Raw genomic sequence first — 15,865 nt, forward strand, 5'->3', positions numbered from 1 at the left:
TTTTTTAAATCCACGACCAGATTTATTCAAACTGTAAAAAGCTCCTAAAAGCTGTTGAGCTTTTTAAAAAAAACAATAGTGGAATTAAAAAAAATTGTGGGAGAAAAACAAAGCGTTCAATTCAAGATTTCTCTCTTGTTTTATTATTTCATGTTTCCTAAACCCAAGGTACAATAGTTTATAAATCAGCCCCCAAGTGTAAGGTCTCTGGTACACAGATCAAAAGTTGTAATTTTTCCATTTCTTTTACCCGTTGTTGCACAGCGTTCCTATCTTATTACATGCAGCAGCACACTCATGCATTAACTGATGAGGATAATGTATTTGAAAGGTTTCTTGCTTTCCTCTGTTGCAAATCATAACTTTGTTATGCTTATGTTACTAAGGTAGCAGAGCTTGAATCTCAGACACTGAAAGAGACAAATGAAGAACCTGGGGATGAACTGGCCTCAAGACTAAAAGACTTGGAGGCCCTTCTCAAAACTAAGGAGGAGGTAAGTACATGTAATATAATATGATGCTGCAGACAATGCTTGAAAATGTACAATCTCTTTATTAAGCTCACCTCATCTTTGTTAACAGCATGTATTGTTAATCATTCATGAAAACCTATACAGGTATTGGACCTGTTATCCAGAATGCTCGGTACCTGGGGTTTTCCGGATAAAGGATCTTTCCATAATTTGGATCTTCATACCTTGAGGGGCAGATTTACATTGGGTCGAATATCGAGGGTTAATTAACCCTCGATATTCGAATGCCGAATGTAAATCCTTCGACATCGAAGTCGAAGGATTTACCGCAAATAGTCCGATCGAATGATTAAATCCTTCGAAACGTTCGATTCTAAGGATTTTAATCCAACGATCGAACGATTTTTCTTCGACCAAAAAATTGCCAGGACGCCTATGGGGACCTTCCCCATAGGCTAACATTGCACCTCGGTAGGTTTTAGGTGGCGAAGTAGGGGGTCGAAGTTTTTTTTTTAAGAGACAGTACTTCGATTATCGAATGGTCGAATATTTGAACGATTTTTTCTTTGAATCTTTCGATTCAAAGTCGTAGTCGAAGGTCGAAGTAGCCAATTCGATGGTCGAAGTAGCCAAAAAAACATTCGAAATTCGAAGGTTTTTTATTCTATTCCTTCACTCGAGCTAAGTAAATGGGCCCCCTGGTGTACAAGAAAATCATGTAAACATTAAATAAACCCAACAGGCTGGTTTTGCTTCCAATAAGGATTAATTGTATCTTAATTGGGGTCAAGTGCATGGTACTGTTTTATTAGTACAGAGCAAAAGGAAATAATTTTCAAAAACTTGATTTATTTGATTATAATGGAGTCTATGGGTGATGGCCTTTCCGTAATTCTGAGCTTTTTGAAAATGGGTTTCCATATAATGGATCCCATACCTGTACAAGAAATAAGCATTTATCCTCATGTCAACCTTAATGGTCTTTAGGCAAGTCCCTCCATTTAACTTCTCGGGGCTGGGGGGAATCACCATATATAATACTTACCGGGGGCCCTGAGGGGGTGCGGGCCCTGGCCCGCTCGCACCCCCTGCTCCCCCGGTAGTTCCGCCACTGGTATTACACTGTGAGCCTAAAGAGAGTGGGGAACTCCTAAGCAACCCTTGTCCTTTGTAAGTGAAAAGTAGGAAACAACTACTGCTGGAATAAGTGTTAAAACATAAAAATAGTGTGTTAAAAACAACATATTAATGAAGGTTTACAGTTTTTTTCATGAAAATTGTAATTGTGCCATGTGCAAAAGTTTAAACACCCTAGTTAGTCAGTATTTAGAAACACCTATGGCACATATCACTGCTTGTCAACATCTTTTGCATCCAGGTATAAGTCTTGTTGTAAGCATTTTGCCCACTCTTCCTTGCAAGAGCAAGGATTTTCAGTAATTATTAAGGCAGGTAACTGCGAAGGCCATTCCACGTCTGGGCACCTTGGCAACAAGATTTTCTAATTTTTAGGCGAATCCATTCTTCTGTCAACATATACAATATTTCCTGTGCCACTGGATGCTACACAACCCCAAAACATAACGGAGTCATCCCCATGTTTAACAGTTGTCCCTCTGGCCCTTCTAGCTGCTGTTCTGCATACATTATTTAATGACATTTGTGATGAGGTTGCAGGTAATTCTTCCTCCTGATGACTTCCATTTAGATCATATTTGTGCAAGCAATGCTGCACCATGGAATACTTCATATATCCCAACATATAGAAATAGGGACAAAAAGTGCCCACTTCATGACCACACCTCTAAATACCACACAAAACATAATAGATAGTAAGCATATGAGCAAGTGGAGCAACACAGGACCATTGTTTCATTATCCTAGACTGTGGGCTAGGCTTTTAAACTCGTGACTGTCCTGTGAAAAGCAGGATGGTACAACAACACTTTTGTATCAGTCAAACCTTCCTGCTGGTCATATCTTCTCTTCTGCAGGCATCTAGTCTCCTCCAAATGCTTTCCCAAAGGTAATGCCTCTTGAGCAAAATGCTGCAAATGTTTCACTTACTATTTACACTTATTTTTTACATTATCAAGGATTTGGAAGAGAATAGTCACTTCATGTGCCTGCTCTTAGAGTTTGCCTTTTCCTTCCTTTTTCCTTCCTGCCTTTTTCCTTTCTTTCAAGCACACAAGAAATTCTCCCTGAACGTTTCCTGGTATTCTATCTCTTGCCCTTTTGCACCTGCCTTATTTGCTATTTTTCCATGTTCCTATGTTTTACAGTTGTTGAAATACAATGTAACTGTGCATTAAAATTTGTCAATATGTTATTTTTAACACTGATTCCTGCAGCAGTTGTTTACTACTTTTTACTTACAAAATTTACTGAATATGTAATTTGGCAAGGGATACCCAATTTTTGCATTCAACTGTATATTTATTTTTGGAATTTCAGATTTTCAGTGTTTATGCACCATTTCTACAAATGTCCAAGTGAATGATTTTCCCTTTAATTGTCTGGTTAGAAATCAACCTTCTGCCAAACAACACTTTATAGGCTGTCTCACACACCAGAAAGCCATACAGTTACTTTTCTTACTAGCCAAAGAGACTGGGTTTCCAGTCACACTGTTACAATGGAAAGAATATTCTGTCTCTACAATAAGCTCGGAGCTCAGAATTTTTTAACTGCTGTAAATAATATAAATGGAACACAACCTGTTTTGATATATACTGTAGGTATTATTTTGCCTTTAAATCCCTTGACTCTTCCAGTGCACTGAGAATTATTCATGCTTTGGGAAGCCCTGATACATAATTTATTTGCATATGTATCTATGTTTATCATGATCCCTTGGGAGACAGGAGGTCTTCTCACAGAGCTACAAAACATTATTAATTAAAACCGACCTAGTATCCTGCTGGCCACAGTGCTACATATATCTAAATAAATATGTATTTTATTTTATGAGTTCTGAAGGAACCGTTTTTTTTTTTTATTTATTAAAGCATCAGCATTATTTTACCATTTAATCTGTTCATGCTAGCACTGCTTAGAATAAGACCCTTTCCTTTTTGTGAACCCCAATCCCACGAATCTAGCGGAAAATGGATCCATTTTTTGTAACCACCCTCCCTGTATGTAAAGCCCTTTTTACTCTAAAACATCTTATATGCTATCACTCACTCAGTTCTTTTTAAAACCTGAATGTACAAAGGTTCTTAGGATTTCAAGATTCTGAACTAATTCATTTTATTTTTTTTACTTTCTAGTTTATTGCAATAATTTTTCCCCTCAAACTCAAATCTGCCCCTTAGTGCAGTTACCAAAAGAAAAAAAAAAGAAGAAAACAAAAAGTAGGCTGCCGTGGCCTTGCAATCTGTCTCCTTGCTCCAAAATTCCTATGGACACTAGTAGCTTCCATGAAACGGCTCTATTTTAGGGCTATTTTGTAAGCACCTTCCTTGTGTTGCTGCTCCAAACATGCTGTTTCTAGAAAAATACAGGTATTGACCTATTATCCAGAATGCTCAGGACCTGGGGTTTTCTGGATAACGGATCTTTCCGTAATTTAGATCTTCATACCTTAAGTATACTAGAAAATCATGTAAACATTAAGTAAACCCTATAGGCTGGTTTTGAGTCCAAAGAGGATTAATTGGGATCAAGTACAAGCTACTGTTTTATTAATACAGAGAAAAGGGAAATCATTTTTTAAAAGGTGGACTATCGAATTATAATAAAGTCCATCGGAAATGGCCTTCTGTAATTTGGATCTTTCTGGATAACAGATTTCCAGATAACGAATCCCATACCTGTATTAGCATTGCACTTTGTCCCTTCCCAATTTGACTTTTTGGCTGTCATTATTTTTCTAAAATGTTTTATCGCCCCGGGAATGCATACAAAGCATGTTTAATGCATTATCCTGAAATATTTTTTTTTTGCACTTCAGGAAATTCTTTTGTTGAGGGAACAGAGGCCTGATCTAATGGAACTGGAGAGTGAGAGAGACAAGCTACTTCAGAGGCTGCAGGTATGACAAAATGTACAGGACTCCCCTGGAAGGTAGAAGTTTTAGCCTGAGATGTGGCTCTATACCTAGTTTACTATTTGTATTTAATATGTATTAATGTGTGGCTGCCTGCATTTTGCGCATTTCTCTTGATGCTCATTGTCAGCGTGCTCTGGGTTTCCATGGAAATATTTGTTCTGATGTTTTGTTGAAGTATAAAGACTTGGCTCCCTGTTATTCCTATGAGCTGGGAGGGGGAATTACCTCACAAACTGCATAAGGTTGGTGAGCTCTCGCCCTGGTCTCTCTGTACAGGAAAATCCTGGCATTCCTTTCTGTTGCACACAAAAGCATTTCTGCAGACAACAGTGCAACCTTGGAAGTGAATACAGGAGAGTGTTCAAGCATGCCAATAAATGTGGCAGTCTGTGTCTCATATAGCACAGCTGTAAATATTGGACTTCAATTAGGAATAGGAAAGGCCATGACCAGGGTGGGTGTAATTACTTCGTATAATGATCCGTGATTAAATTTGAAATGTTGGTTTTTCACCACATACACAGAAACACACCAGTCTGTTAGGATTCATTTTTTTCATGTAATATCTGCTAAACATAAAATTAAATAATTGTATATCTTTTGTATAGCTGCCTTTTAGACCCAACTTGCTTTACTTAAGTGTTTTTATGTTGTCCCGCAACTATCTGTAACATCTTGGAGGTTTACATTCCTTTGAATACGACTGCACTACTAAAGTGCCATTTTTCTTCCTATACAAGTTACTTCTATATCAAAGATGGCTTCATGACAAGTTTGTATAATCATTTGATAAATAATCTTAAGGCAGCTGAACCTAAGCAAGGAGCACATCTAAATATAGCATATGTATCCAACTTAAAGGAGAAGGAAAGTAGTTTACCACTTGGGGGTGCCAAATGTTAGGCACCCCAAGTGAATGTATTTACTTACCTGAAACCCGGGCCGGTGCTCCTATCAGCAGAAAACTGCACTGGCACAGGCGAGCAGCACTGATCGCTTCTCTTACGGCTTCTTCTTCCTTCTCGTGGCTGCGCATGTGCATTCAAGTGAAAAGCCGAACTTTAACTAAAAAGATGGCTTTTTCATTCTACTGCGCATGTGCTTGCCTGGGAAATTTGGAGAAAGAAGAAGCCGGAAGAGAAGCGTTCAGTGGTGCTTTCTGGAATAACCCCGGGCCTGTGCAGTTTTCTGCTGATAGGAGCACCAGCCCGGGGTTTCAGGTAAGTAAATACATTCACTTGGGATGCCTAACATTTTGCACCTCCAAGTGCTAAACGACTTTCCTTCTCCTTTAATGGTTTGTTACAGTTTTATTTTCTATATTGCAGTTACTTTTCTCTCTAGGCAAAATTAAAGTAATACTGTCATTGGAAAACATATTCAAATCATAATCAAATCATGGGAAAACATATTCAAATCACAATCAAAATGCAGTTAATAGTGTTGGTCCAGCAGACCTCTGCACTGAAATCTGTTTTTCAAAAGAGCAAATTGATTTTTTAATATTTAATTTTGCAATCTGACATGGTACTAGACAAATTGTTAGTTTCCCAGGTGCCCCCAGTCATGTGACTTGTGCTCTGATACACTTCAGTGCCCCCCCCCCAGCCTTACAACAGAACAATGGGAAGGTAACCAGATAGCAGCTCCCTGGGAAAAGGAGTGATGAATTCCAGTCAAACGCAGTGGGTTGCTGCAAAAACTGTGCTTTTATTTTAACACAACATGTTTCGAGCTGTGCTCTTTGTCAAGTGTAATACAAAAGGAACACCATACATCCTATATAGTTTAAACCCCACCCCTCATTAGTGATGATCGGTTGCAGGTTATTGCTGTTAGGTAATTATTCAGCCTGACCACATTCCAAAAAAAGATTATAAAATGTTAAATATAGAAGCAAAGTCCCATAATATGTAGACAATTTCCATATTAATGACAGCACGAAGAATAACTGTGCAATCCCAAATCCATACAGTAGAGAGTGAATCTGTAAGAATAACATATTAAAAATTACATTAAAACGCTTAAAATCAATTACCTAGGTACTGCTCATATAGAGTCTACCATGAGCCAGCTAAGTTTAGTCATAGGACATCAAATGATATCTCACTGTCTAAAAATAAATAGAATCATTCTTACCCTTAAGTAGAGAATTTCACATTCTTAATATTAGTCAAAAAGTATCCATTTTATCTGGAAAGGAGAAGGTCAAAAGTTGTATCAAAACGATTACTATGTATGTTACAGAAAATACATTATGTCATTTCAAAGAAAGCTACTAATGCTCCAGTGTTCATTTAAACCTTCTGGATGTGTTATTGGCTTCATTGGATGGAAGCACAGTGATCGAACAGTCTAACTGAATCCAACTCTATTTGACAAGATAGCTCCTTGGATGATATAAGAACAGCACACAGTAGTAAAAATCCATGTCCCACTGAGACTCCTTCAGAAACAATAGCATGTCAGAAAGCAGTTCCATAGTGCAGCACTTGCTCTTTCTGAAAGCACATGACCAGGCAAAATGACCTGAGATGGCTGCCTACACACCAATATTACAACTAAAAAAATACAAGTTACACCATAAAAATCATGTCAGAATCGGTGCCCCATGTCCTTTTTTTTTCCCTGAGTGTTTCTAAACACACAAGCATTTGTATGCTGGACACATCTTTCCTTATCTTCTATCATAGGACTTCTGGGGGCCGATTCACTAAGCTCGAGTGAAGGATTCGAATGAAAAAAATTCGAATTTCGAAGTATTTTTTTGGTACTTCGACCATCGAATTGGTTAAATTCGTTCGAATTCGAACGAAATCGAACTAATCGAACGAAAAATCGTTCGACTATTCGACCATTCGATAGTCGAAGTACTTTCCCTTTAAAAAAAACTTCGACCCCCTACTTCGGCAGGTAAAACCTACCGAAGTCAATGTTAGCCTATGGGGAAGGTCCCCATAGGTTTGCTAACCTTTTTTTGATCGAAGGATTTTCCTTCGATCGTTGGATTAAAATCCTTCGAATCGTTCGATTCGAAGGATTTAATCGTTCGATCGAACGAAAAATCCTTCGATCGATCGATCGAAGGATTAGCGCTAAATCCTTCGATCGATCGATCGAAGGATTAGCGCTAAATCCTTCGACTTCGATATTCGAAGTCGAAGGATTTCAATTCGAGGGTCGAATTTCGAAGTATTTTTAACTTCGAAATTCGACCCTTAATGAATCTGCCCCCTAATGTTAGAAATGAAAAATAGGACTTCTGTAATGCTATAATCTTCTCACACCCTTGCTTTTGTTCCCGTGTTCCCATTTCACCAACCCACCACTTCTATTCTTTCTCATCAATTAATGCATTTTTACTATTTTATGTCTTTTGTTTCACTTGTTTACATTGCTTTCCAATTACTAGTTCGATATTCTTATCTCTTCGCTATTTTGGTGTTATTTAATTACAGTACAGTAGAGTCCTGCAGCGGGTACCCGCAGGTTACCCACAAAATCCTGCGGTGCCCTGTGGGATGCGGATAGAAGTTCCGGGTATAGACGCGGTTCTGCGGGTTTGCAGATTGGGTCGCGGGTCTTCTCAATAGCGATGTTTACTACTTTTTTCTGGTCATGTCTGCTTCCGATGACATCACTTCCGGTTTACAATGACAGCACTTCCTGTTTTACTTTTTTTCTGTTCACGGCTACTTCCGATGATGTCACTTCCTGTTTACAATGACAGCACTTCCTGATTCTTGATGGTCAGCGGGTCGCGGATCCGGGTTGCGGATAAGGTATTTGCGGGTCGGGTAGCAGGTCCAAGCGGTTAAGAATGCAGGTTGCGGATTGCAGGTTGCGGGTACGGGTCCCAAAAAATGGACCCGCGCAGGGCTCTACAGTACAGTCCTACACATATATGGGAAGGGAGGATAAGATAGAGCCCTTAATGTAATTTTGAATGTTTTGTCTTAATTTATTTTGCCTGGATTTTCTTTATGATTCCCACATGAATAATTCAAGTCTGTGAAAGAGCTTTCAATAAGAAGTAGTTAGGGAATAGACTGGCCAATAGCCTTCAACAAAGAATTAATATTTTGCCAAGTACATTATACTGTAACATGGTGCTAGAGCACTAAAGGGCATATGCAATGTAGTAAAGGGCTCTGTAGCTCCTTTTTCCAATTGGTGCTCCCTACATTACACATCTGAATGATATAAGGGGATGTTCATATTCTGCCCCCAGCCCTCATGAATTCAGCACTTTCAAATGCAGTCAGTACTGGAGAAGCAGGTCTTTGTGCTCCATTATAAGTGATCAAGATACGCCCGATGGGCACTAGGAACCATCCTCTACTTTCACTCATGAGAGGGTGAACTAGTTGAATCATTTTTGTATATTAAAGAGATAGTGATACTTTTTTAGCATAATTGAATTCTTCATCAATATATGCCTATATGTCCTTTAGACCATTTTCTTTAAAGGACAGGGAAAGTCCAAAATAAAATAGGCTAGAAATGCTGTATTTTGTATACTAAACATAAACATTAACTTACTGTACCACAAAGCCTAATCAAACAAATTATTTATGCTTTCAAATTTGGCCACAGGTGGCTGTCATCTTGTAACTTTGTTATACATCTTTACAAGATCAAGACTGTGCACATGCTCAGTGTGATCTGGGCTGCTTAGGGATCGTCATAAATTATCAAAACAGCACAAGTCAAATTATATCTGCCAGAAGCCGATACAGCAAGACTGATCAGAATATACAGACTGCACTGGGTCCTGTGTTGTCATGTAATCTAATGGGGATTTTATCGTTTTTGTATTGTTTAAAGGACATGTAAACCCCCCCCATAAAAATTGAATCAGTAAACGGCCTCTTTGAAATCTTTAGATAACTGCCACTCTGGTTGTTAAAAGGTTAACAGTAAGGATGTATGATCCCACTCACTCATGCATAATCCCACTCACTCATGCATAATCCCACTCACTCATTCATAATCCTGCTCATTTATGCATAATCCTGCTCCCTGCTCATTTATGCATAATCCTGCTCACTCGTGCATAATACCACTCACTCATGCATAATCTCGCTCACTCATGCATAATCCCCCTCATTCATGCATAATCCCACTCACTCATGCATAATCCCACTCACTCATGCATGATTTCACTTTTGATTAAAAAACGTCTGAGCAAGGTCATCAGGTATGGCTGGATATGCAAATATAAATGATGATGTAGCCGATAGATAATGGCCGTCTGGTTGAAGCACATCTTGCATTTAGGAAAACACTACAGTGCAGGTTTACAGAGGGGATACAGATACTCCCTGACCCAATACATAGACAATGATGCATTTTGTGTGGGGAATATGTGCCCATCCTAAAGACATGGTAAGGGTTTATAGGGTTAACATGTCATTTAATACAAATTTTCTCCAACTCTCCATAACCAGTGGCTGCAGCAAAGAATCCTCCAAATTGAATCCCAGTTTATCTGTTTAAATCTGGCTCCATGATCTTTGTACCTGCAGCTGGAGTTGGAAACAGTAAAGGGGATGTAAAGGCAAAAATAAAATCCAATACAAATCTCTACACAGTCGCCGACTGCTCTATTGGGAAACAAATAAAGCTTCTTGAGTTCTGCGTGGCTGGGAAGTAAGCGGGGGCTCCCCCTGCTGTTCATGAGTATGATTGTTTCCCTGCCCAGCAGTTAGGGACCGTCTGACAATTCCTTTCCACAGCAGTAAATGAAGGGGAATTTCACTGCATACAGTCAGGTTTCTTTTAAAAACTGTACACATTTTTTAATTAAAGTATAATGGAAATAGATTTCTTTTTCATTAAAGAAAGTAAAAATGGGATTTTATTGTTTTGCCTTTCTTTGTCCTTTAATGTGTATGTAAATTGGACATAGGTCATATTTCTATAATAAATTAAATAGTTACTTTACGAAAGTGGCAAGTGGAGATTGGGTAGTTACAATTAATTTAAAGTGAAGCATAACTGAGACACAATTGATATTTGATTAGGGAAATATATGGGGTATTCGTTTCTCCTTTTATAATAATAAGTGTCGGACTCCGTCACGTTCTTGTGGTCCCCTGGGACTTGTCAATCAGAACTTGCAAGGCCAGACGTTAAATGCTTGACTGACAGGAAGAATCTAAGAGCACAGTTAAATGGTTTTGTCGGCTTATACTACGTAGCCACAAAGGGATCAGGGTTTACAGCCTATTTATCACAGTGCTGCTGCTTCCTTTCATGTTCAGGTATGTGACTATACAAAAACAATTCTCCGCTCCTTCATCGCAATGCAAAACTCCTCCTCTGCGCCGCTTTGTGCTGCTTATTTTTTTAATGGTGATTTTAACTTATTCTGCCTTACTTGATTATGTGTGGCCCTTTCCTGTCTGCCTTCCCTGCAAAAACAGAATGATCTGTGCCATAACTGCTTGCAAAATTAACCTTTTAACCCCCAGAGCTGGAGTAGATCATTAGTGCAGGAAAAGTGAAGCAGGCAGGAAAGGGACACACATATAAAACCTAGTAAGAGAGAATGCGTTAAAGGGGAAGTAAAGTCTAAAATAGAATAAGGCTAGAAATGCTGTATTTTGTATGCTAAACATAAACATGAACTTACTGCACCACAAGCCTAATAAATTAAAAGGTTTATACTTTCATAGGGGGCCACCATCTTGTAACTTTGTTAAACATCTTTGCAAGACCAAGACTGTGCGCATGCTCAGAGTGGTCTGGGCTGCTTAGGGATTTTTAAAACAGCACAAGTCAAATAATATCTGCCAGAAGCCAATACGGCAAGACTGATTAATAATCAGAATAGACAGACTGCACTGGGTCCTATGTTGTCATGTAATCTAATGTGGATTTTATAGTTTTTGTAATGTTTAATACAAACTTTCTTTAACTCTGCAGAACCAGTGGCTGCAGCAAAAGAATCCTCCAAATAGAATCACAGTTTATCTGTTTAAATCTGGCTCTATGATCTTTGTCCCTGCAGCTGGAGTTGGAAACAGTAAAGGGGATGTAAAGGCAAAAATAAAATCCAATACAAATCTCTACACAGTCGCTGACTGCTCTACAGGGCAACAAACAAAGCTGCTTAAATTCTGCATGGCTGGGAAGTAAGGCCTCCTGCTGTTAAGTATGATTGTTTCCCATCAAAGCAGTTAGGGACCATCTGACAATTCCTATCCACAGCAGTAAATGAAGGGAGAATTTCACTGCATACAGTCAGGTTTCTTGTAAAAACGGTACACATGTTTTAATTAAAGTATATTGGAGATAGGTTTCTTTTTCATTAAAGAAAGTAAAAATGGGATTTTATTTTTTTGCCTTTACATGCCCTTTTAAAGCACCATCTCAAAAAAAAACCCAAACCTGAGCAGTGCGGAAGAGGAGATTTCAGAAAGAGGAGGCTTTTATTTTTCTGCAGGAGTGGGTGTGAGATAAGAGAGGCTGAAATCAGTAGTAGTCACCGCCTACAGGAAGTAGTAACCTTCTCTATATATATATTAGTTCAAAATTCTGTGTACAAACCGATGTGGTGCTCTATCTGGAAACCTTGCTGCATTATCCAGTTCCAATAGTCCAGTGGTCCCCAACCAGTAGCTCGTGAGCAACATGTTGCTCTCCAACCCCTTGGATGTTGCTCTCAGTGGCCTCAAAGCAGGTGCTTATTTTTAATTCCAGGCTTGGAGGCAAGTTTTGGTTGTATATAAAACAGGTGTACTGCCAAACAGAGCCTCAATGTAGGTTGATAATCCACATAGGGGATATTAAATGGCCAATCACAGCCCTTATTTAGCACCCCAAGAACATTTTTCATGCTAGTGTTGCTCCCCAACTCCTTTTACTTCTGAATGTTGCTCATGGGTTCAAAAGGTTGGGGATCCCTGCAATAGTCTATGAAATGTAGAAAATGGAATGGCATACACTATGGCAATTGTGCTAAATTTTTTAGCGGATAATACTTCAGAAAGGAGGTTGTACCCCCGAAACGTTGTGTGGAGAGCTCAATAAATCACTAAAATGTAACCTTCTCCATATAAGGAAGTGGAGTGTTTTTTAAAAACAACATATTTTACTAATTTGTGGGTTTACATCAGTAATTTTGTGATTAATAGTTATTGACATCAAAGTAGAGATCTAAGCACAACTAGAGGTGTCTCTATTTTACTCTAAAGGGTTTGTTCACCATTAAATGAACTTTTAGTATGATGTAGAAAGCGATATTCTGAGACAATTTGCAATCTTTTTTTATGGTTTTTGAGTTATTTAGCTTTTTATTCAGCAGTTTTCCAGTTTGCAATTTCAGCAATCTGATTGCTAGGATCCAAATTACCCTAGCAACCATGTATTTATTTGAATAAGAGACTAAAATATGAATAGGAGAGGCCTGAATAGAAAGTTGAGTAATAAAAAGTAGCAATAAAAATAAATTTGTAGCCTTACAGAGCATTTCTTTTTAGATGGGGTCAGTGACCCCATTTAATAGCTGGAAAGATTTAGAAGAATAATTTGAAAAACTATAAAAAAGAAAATAATGAAGTACAATTGAAAAGTTGCTTAGGCATTTTATATTAGCCATTCTATAACATATTTACAGGTGAACCACACCTTTAAAGGACAAGGAAAGTCTAAAATAGAATAAGGCTAAAGTAAAAACGGGATTTTATTTTTTTGTCCTTTAACACTTCATAAGTTGGCTTTCTCTTCTCATTCTCCAACTAATGAGAGGGCATTCTGGTCTATATTGATTGATTTGCCTGTTGGGTATACTGATGTTTCAAACACTTGTTTTTTTTTTAATTTTCTTGTTGGCTCTCTATAAAAAGACTTATTTTTTCCTGTTCCTTGGTCATTTTATGCCATGATATTCCTGAAACTGTTTTTTGAATGAAGACACAATGATGTTACAGGATTCAAGTAATGAGGTCATTACTAAAAACATGTTTTATAAACTTTTTCTTTCATTAAAGTTCTTTTCAGTCCTATTACTTACAGTATATAAAGGATACTTGACATGATAATAGGACTCTTGTGAATACTAATTGCATATTCTAACGCGCTTATATTTCATGGTTCACAAACTTCATTATCTCATACATTATAGCCATAAAGTATTCCTGTTGCTTTGCGTTATTAACAGTTGGTTATGTAATATTGGTGACCTTGAGCCTTCACTAATCACTCAGCCTTCTCAAGCAGATGCAGAAAACCTGTTTTGTCACACTCGCCCACAACTAATAAAATAAATAAGCGTGCAGTTCATTATCATGGATATGAGCTCTGACCTCTATGCATATTAGTCTCGACTGTCTATTGGAGTCAGAATATTCACATTAAAGTGTTTTTAGCTTCAAATTAAACTGCAAAGTGGAAATAGAGTGTGTTTTCATAATTTGTCACTGGGGAAGAATTTTCCTTTGCAAGAAAGTGGCACTTGGGGGCATATAAAGGCATACTCCAGCCTGAACCAGTGCTAACATGATGTATTACATAATAATATTGGCTAGTATTTTCTTTAGCTTAATAAAGCTTTAAGACAGTGTTTTTTAATTTGCATATTTATATCTAATATTTTGTATGCCTAAAGAAACACCAGCAATCAGATAATGAAAATACCCAGAGGGAGAAAATGTGCAATATAACTGTGGCCCTACCAAGGATGTAACTCCCGCATTATGATAAGGGCAACTAAACGAAAGGTTATCATGACCAACACAGGTCCAAATGTGCATTTGAGAACCCGAGTCAGGAACCCGAACCAAGACCCGTGGCAAGGAAAGAAGGAATTACCCAAAGAAGTCAACTCTTTAGTATTCTGCAAATTGTGGAATATGCAGACAGGAACAGGGTTATGCAGCTTTGTAGTAAACATTATTTTTATCATCATGGAATCATTTCAACTAAATGCATTAAGGGTCAGTCCACACAAGGAGATTCGGGGGGAGATTGTGTTGCCTAGCGACTAATCGCCTCGTTTTCTGAGCGACAATCTCCCCGCAATGCCTCAACGTGTTTTCCCATAGGCTACAATGAAAAGCACACGCGGCGATGCATTTTCAATAGTGGCCCAAAGTTTCCTCCGTGAGGCAACTTTGGGCGACTACTGAAAACGCATCGTGCTTGGTGCTAGTAAAGTAGTATGCTGTACATTATTTATATATATAAAAGACCAAAGAAATTTGTAAAATGGTGTGTTTTTCCTTTAATTTCTCCCTAGAATGGGGGGGGGGGGTGGTAAGTGCCAGGAAGGGTGTTAATGAACAGAGAAGGGTTTCTCTGTTTAAAGTCTTTGTTGCCAGAACTTTGAAGCTGGAGTATTCTGGAAAGAACAAACAAGCCAGGTAGTCCGATCCAGTAGTCCAGCTAACGTATTGGAGCTCATTTTCCACAAGAAGGCTGTCCTGTATTTAATTGTAATGAAAATGTTAGGAAGGAAGCAGGGCACAGAACAGGAAGCTTACCTGCCTGTGTTAGGAACTCCCAGAAGGACTGAAGGTGCTGCCTGACATTGCAAGGAGCAGAGGGAACCACAACCAGGTGATTGAGAGTCTGTCTGAGGTAAAAACTGAGAAAGCCAGGAGGCTGAGCAATCCCCCAAAGGAAGTATCGTGAGTAAAGGGGTCATCCCCAACTTATGGGTTTTTGCTGGTAGTCGACAAGGGGCCCAGTTTAGTGAGAGAATTTGCCAAATATGTGAAGGTAATGCCCAGTGGGCAGGTTTTATTTTTATGATAAATGTTTGTATGCTGAAATGGTCACCCCTGTGTGTAAATAAACCATATTTGCTGCTGTTATTTTACACTGCTTTAGACCTTTGTTAGGAAGTGAAGCCTCCTAAGCATCTAAAGGTCACCAAACAAGCCCGATTTGCCCACCAACGGCAGGGCGATATCGGATTACAACAGAGAATGGGCACCGGCAGGTCGTAGGCAGGGGCGATCCTGGCTCCTCCGCCGCCTGAGACAGTTTTCTGTTGCTGATGCCACCCTGTGTGCTTACTTTTTTGCGCTATTAGGGTCCACAAGGGCGGCAGAGAGGGCCAGGACACTAGCTCAGAGAGCATAATTGTGCTCTCTGCGCTAGAAGAGCTGAATTTTGCCGCCCCTGGTACCTAGTGGGTTTCTCATCTCACCTCATTGGCGCAGCACACCTGGTCGTAGGAAAGCATCAACTAACCAATGCGGTCCTCGATTGCCAGAAAAATCAATTTCTATGCATGATTAGGAGGCTTATTACTGTGTATGAGATGGGGGTGGTGTCATGCTGATGTAATTAGCACCAACATTTGTACTGGGTATTTAGATGGTTG

At 38.8% G+C, this 15,865-nt stretch overlaps 1 protein-coding gene across 1 annotated transcript in view; it reads left to right on the forward strand.

Moving 5' to 3' along the window:
* Window positions 1–15,865, forward strand: part of homer3.L (homer scaffold protein 3 L homeolog) — a 70,811-nt gene that overhangs the window by 47,107 nt on the left and 7,839 nt on the right. Inside the window, 2 exon segments of the mRNA NM_001087155.1 lie at window positions 387–494; window positions 4,432–4,512. Coding sequence (NP_001080624.1) covers window positions 387–494; window positions 4,432–4,512 — 189 coding nt within the window.

Source organism: Xenopus laevis, chromosome 1L (genome assembly GCF_017654675.1).
Source record: "Xenopus laevis strain J_2021 chromosome 1L, Xenopus_laevis_v10.1, whole genome shotgun sequence".
NCBI lineage: Eukaryota > Metazoa > Chordata > Amphibia > Anura > Pipidae > Xenopus > Xenopus laevis.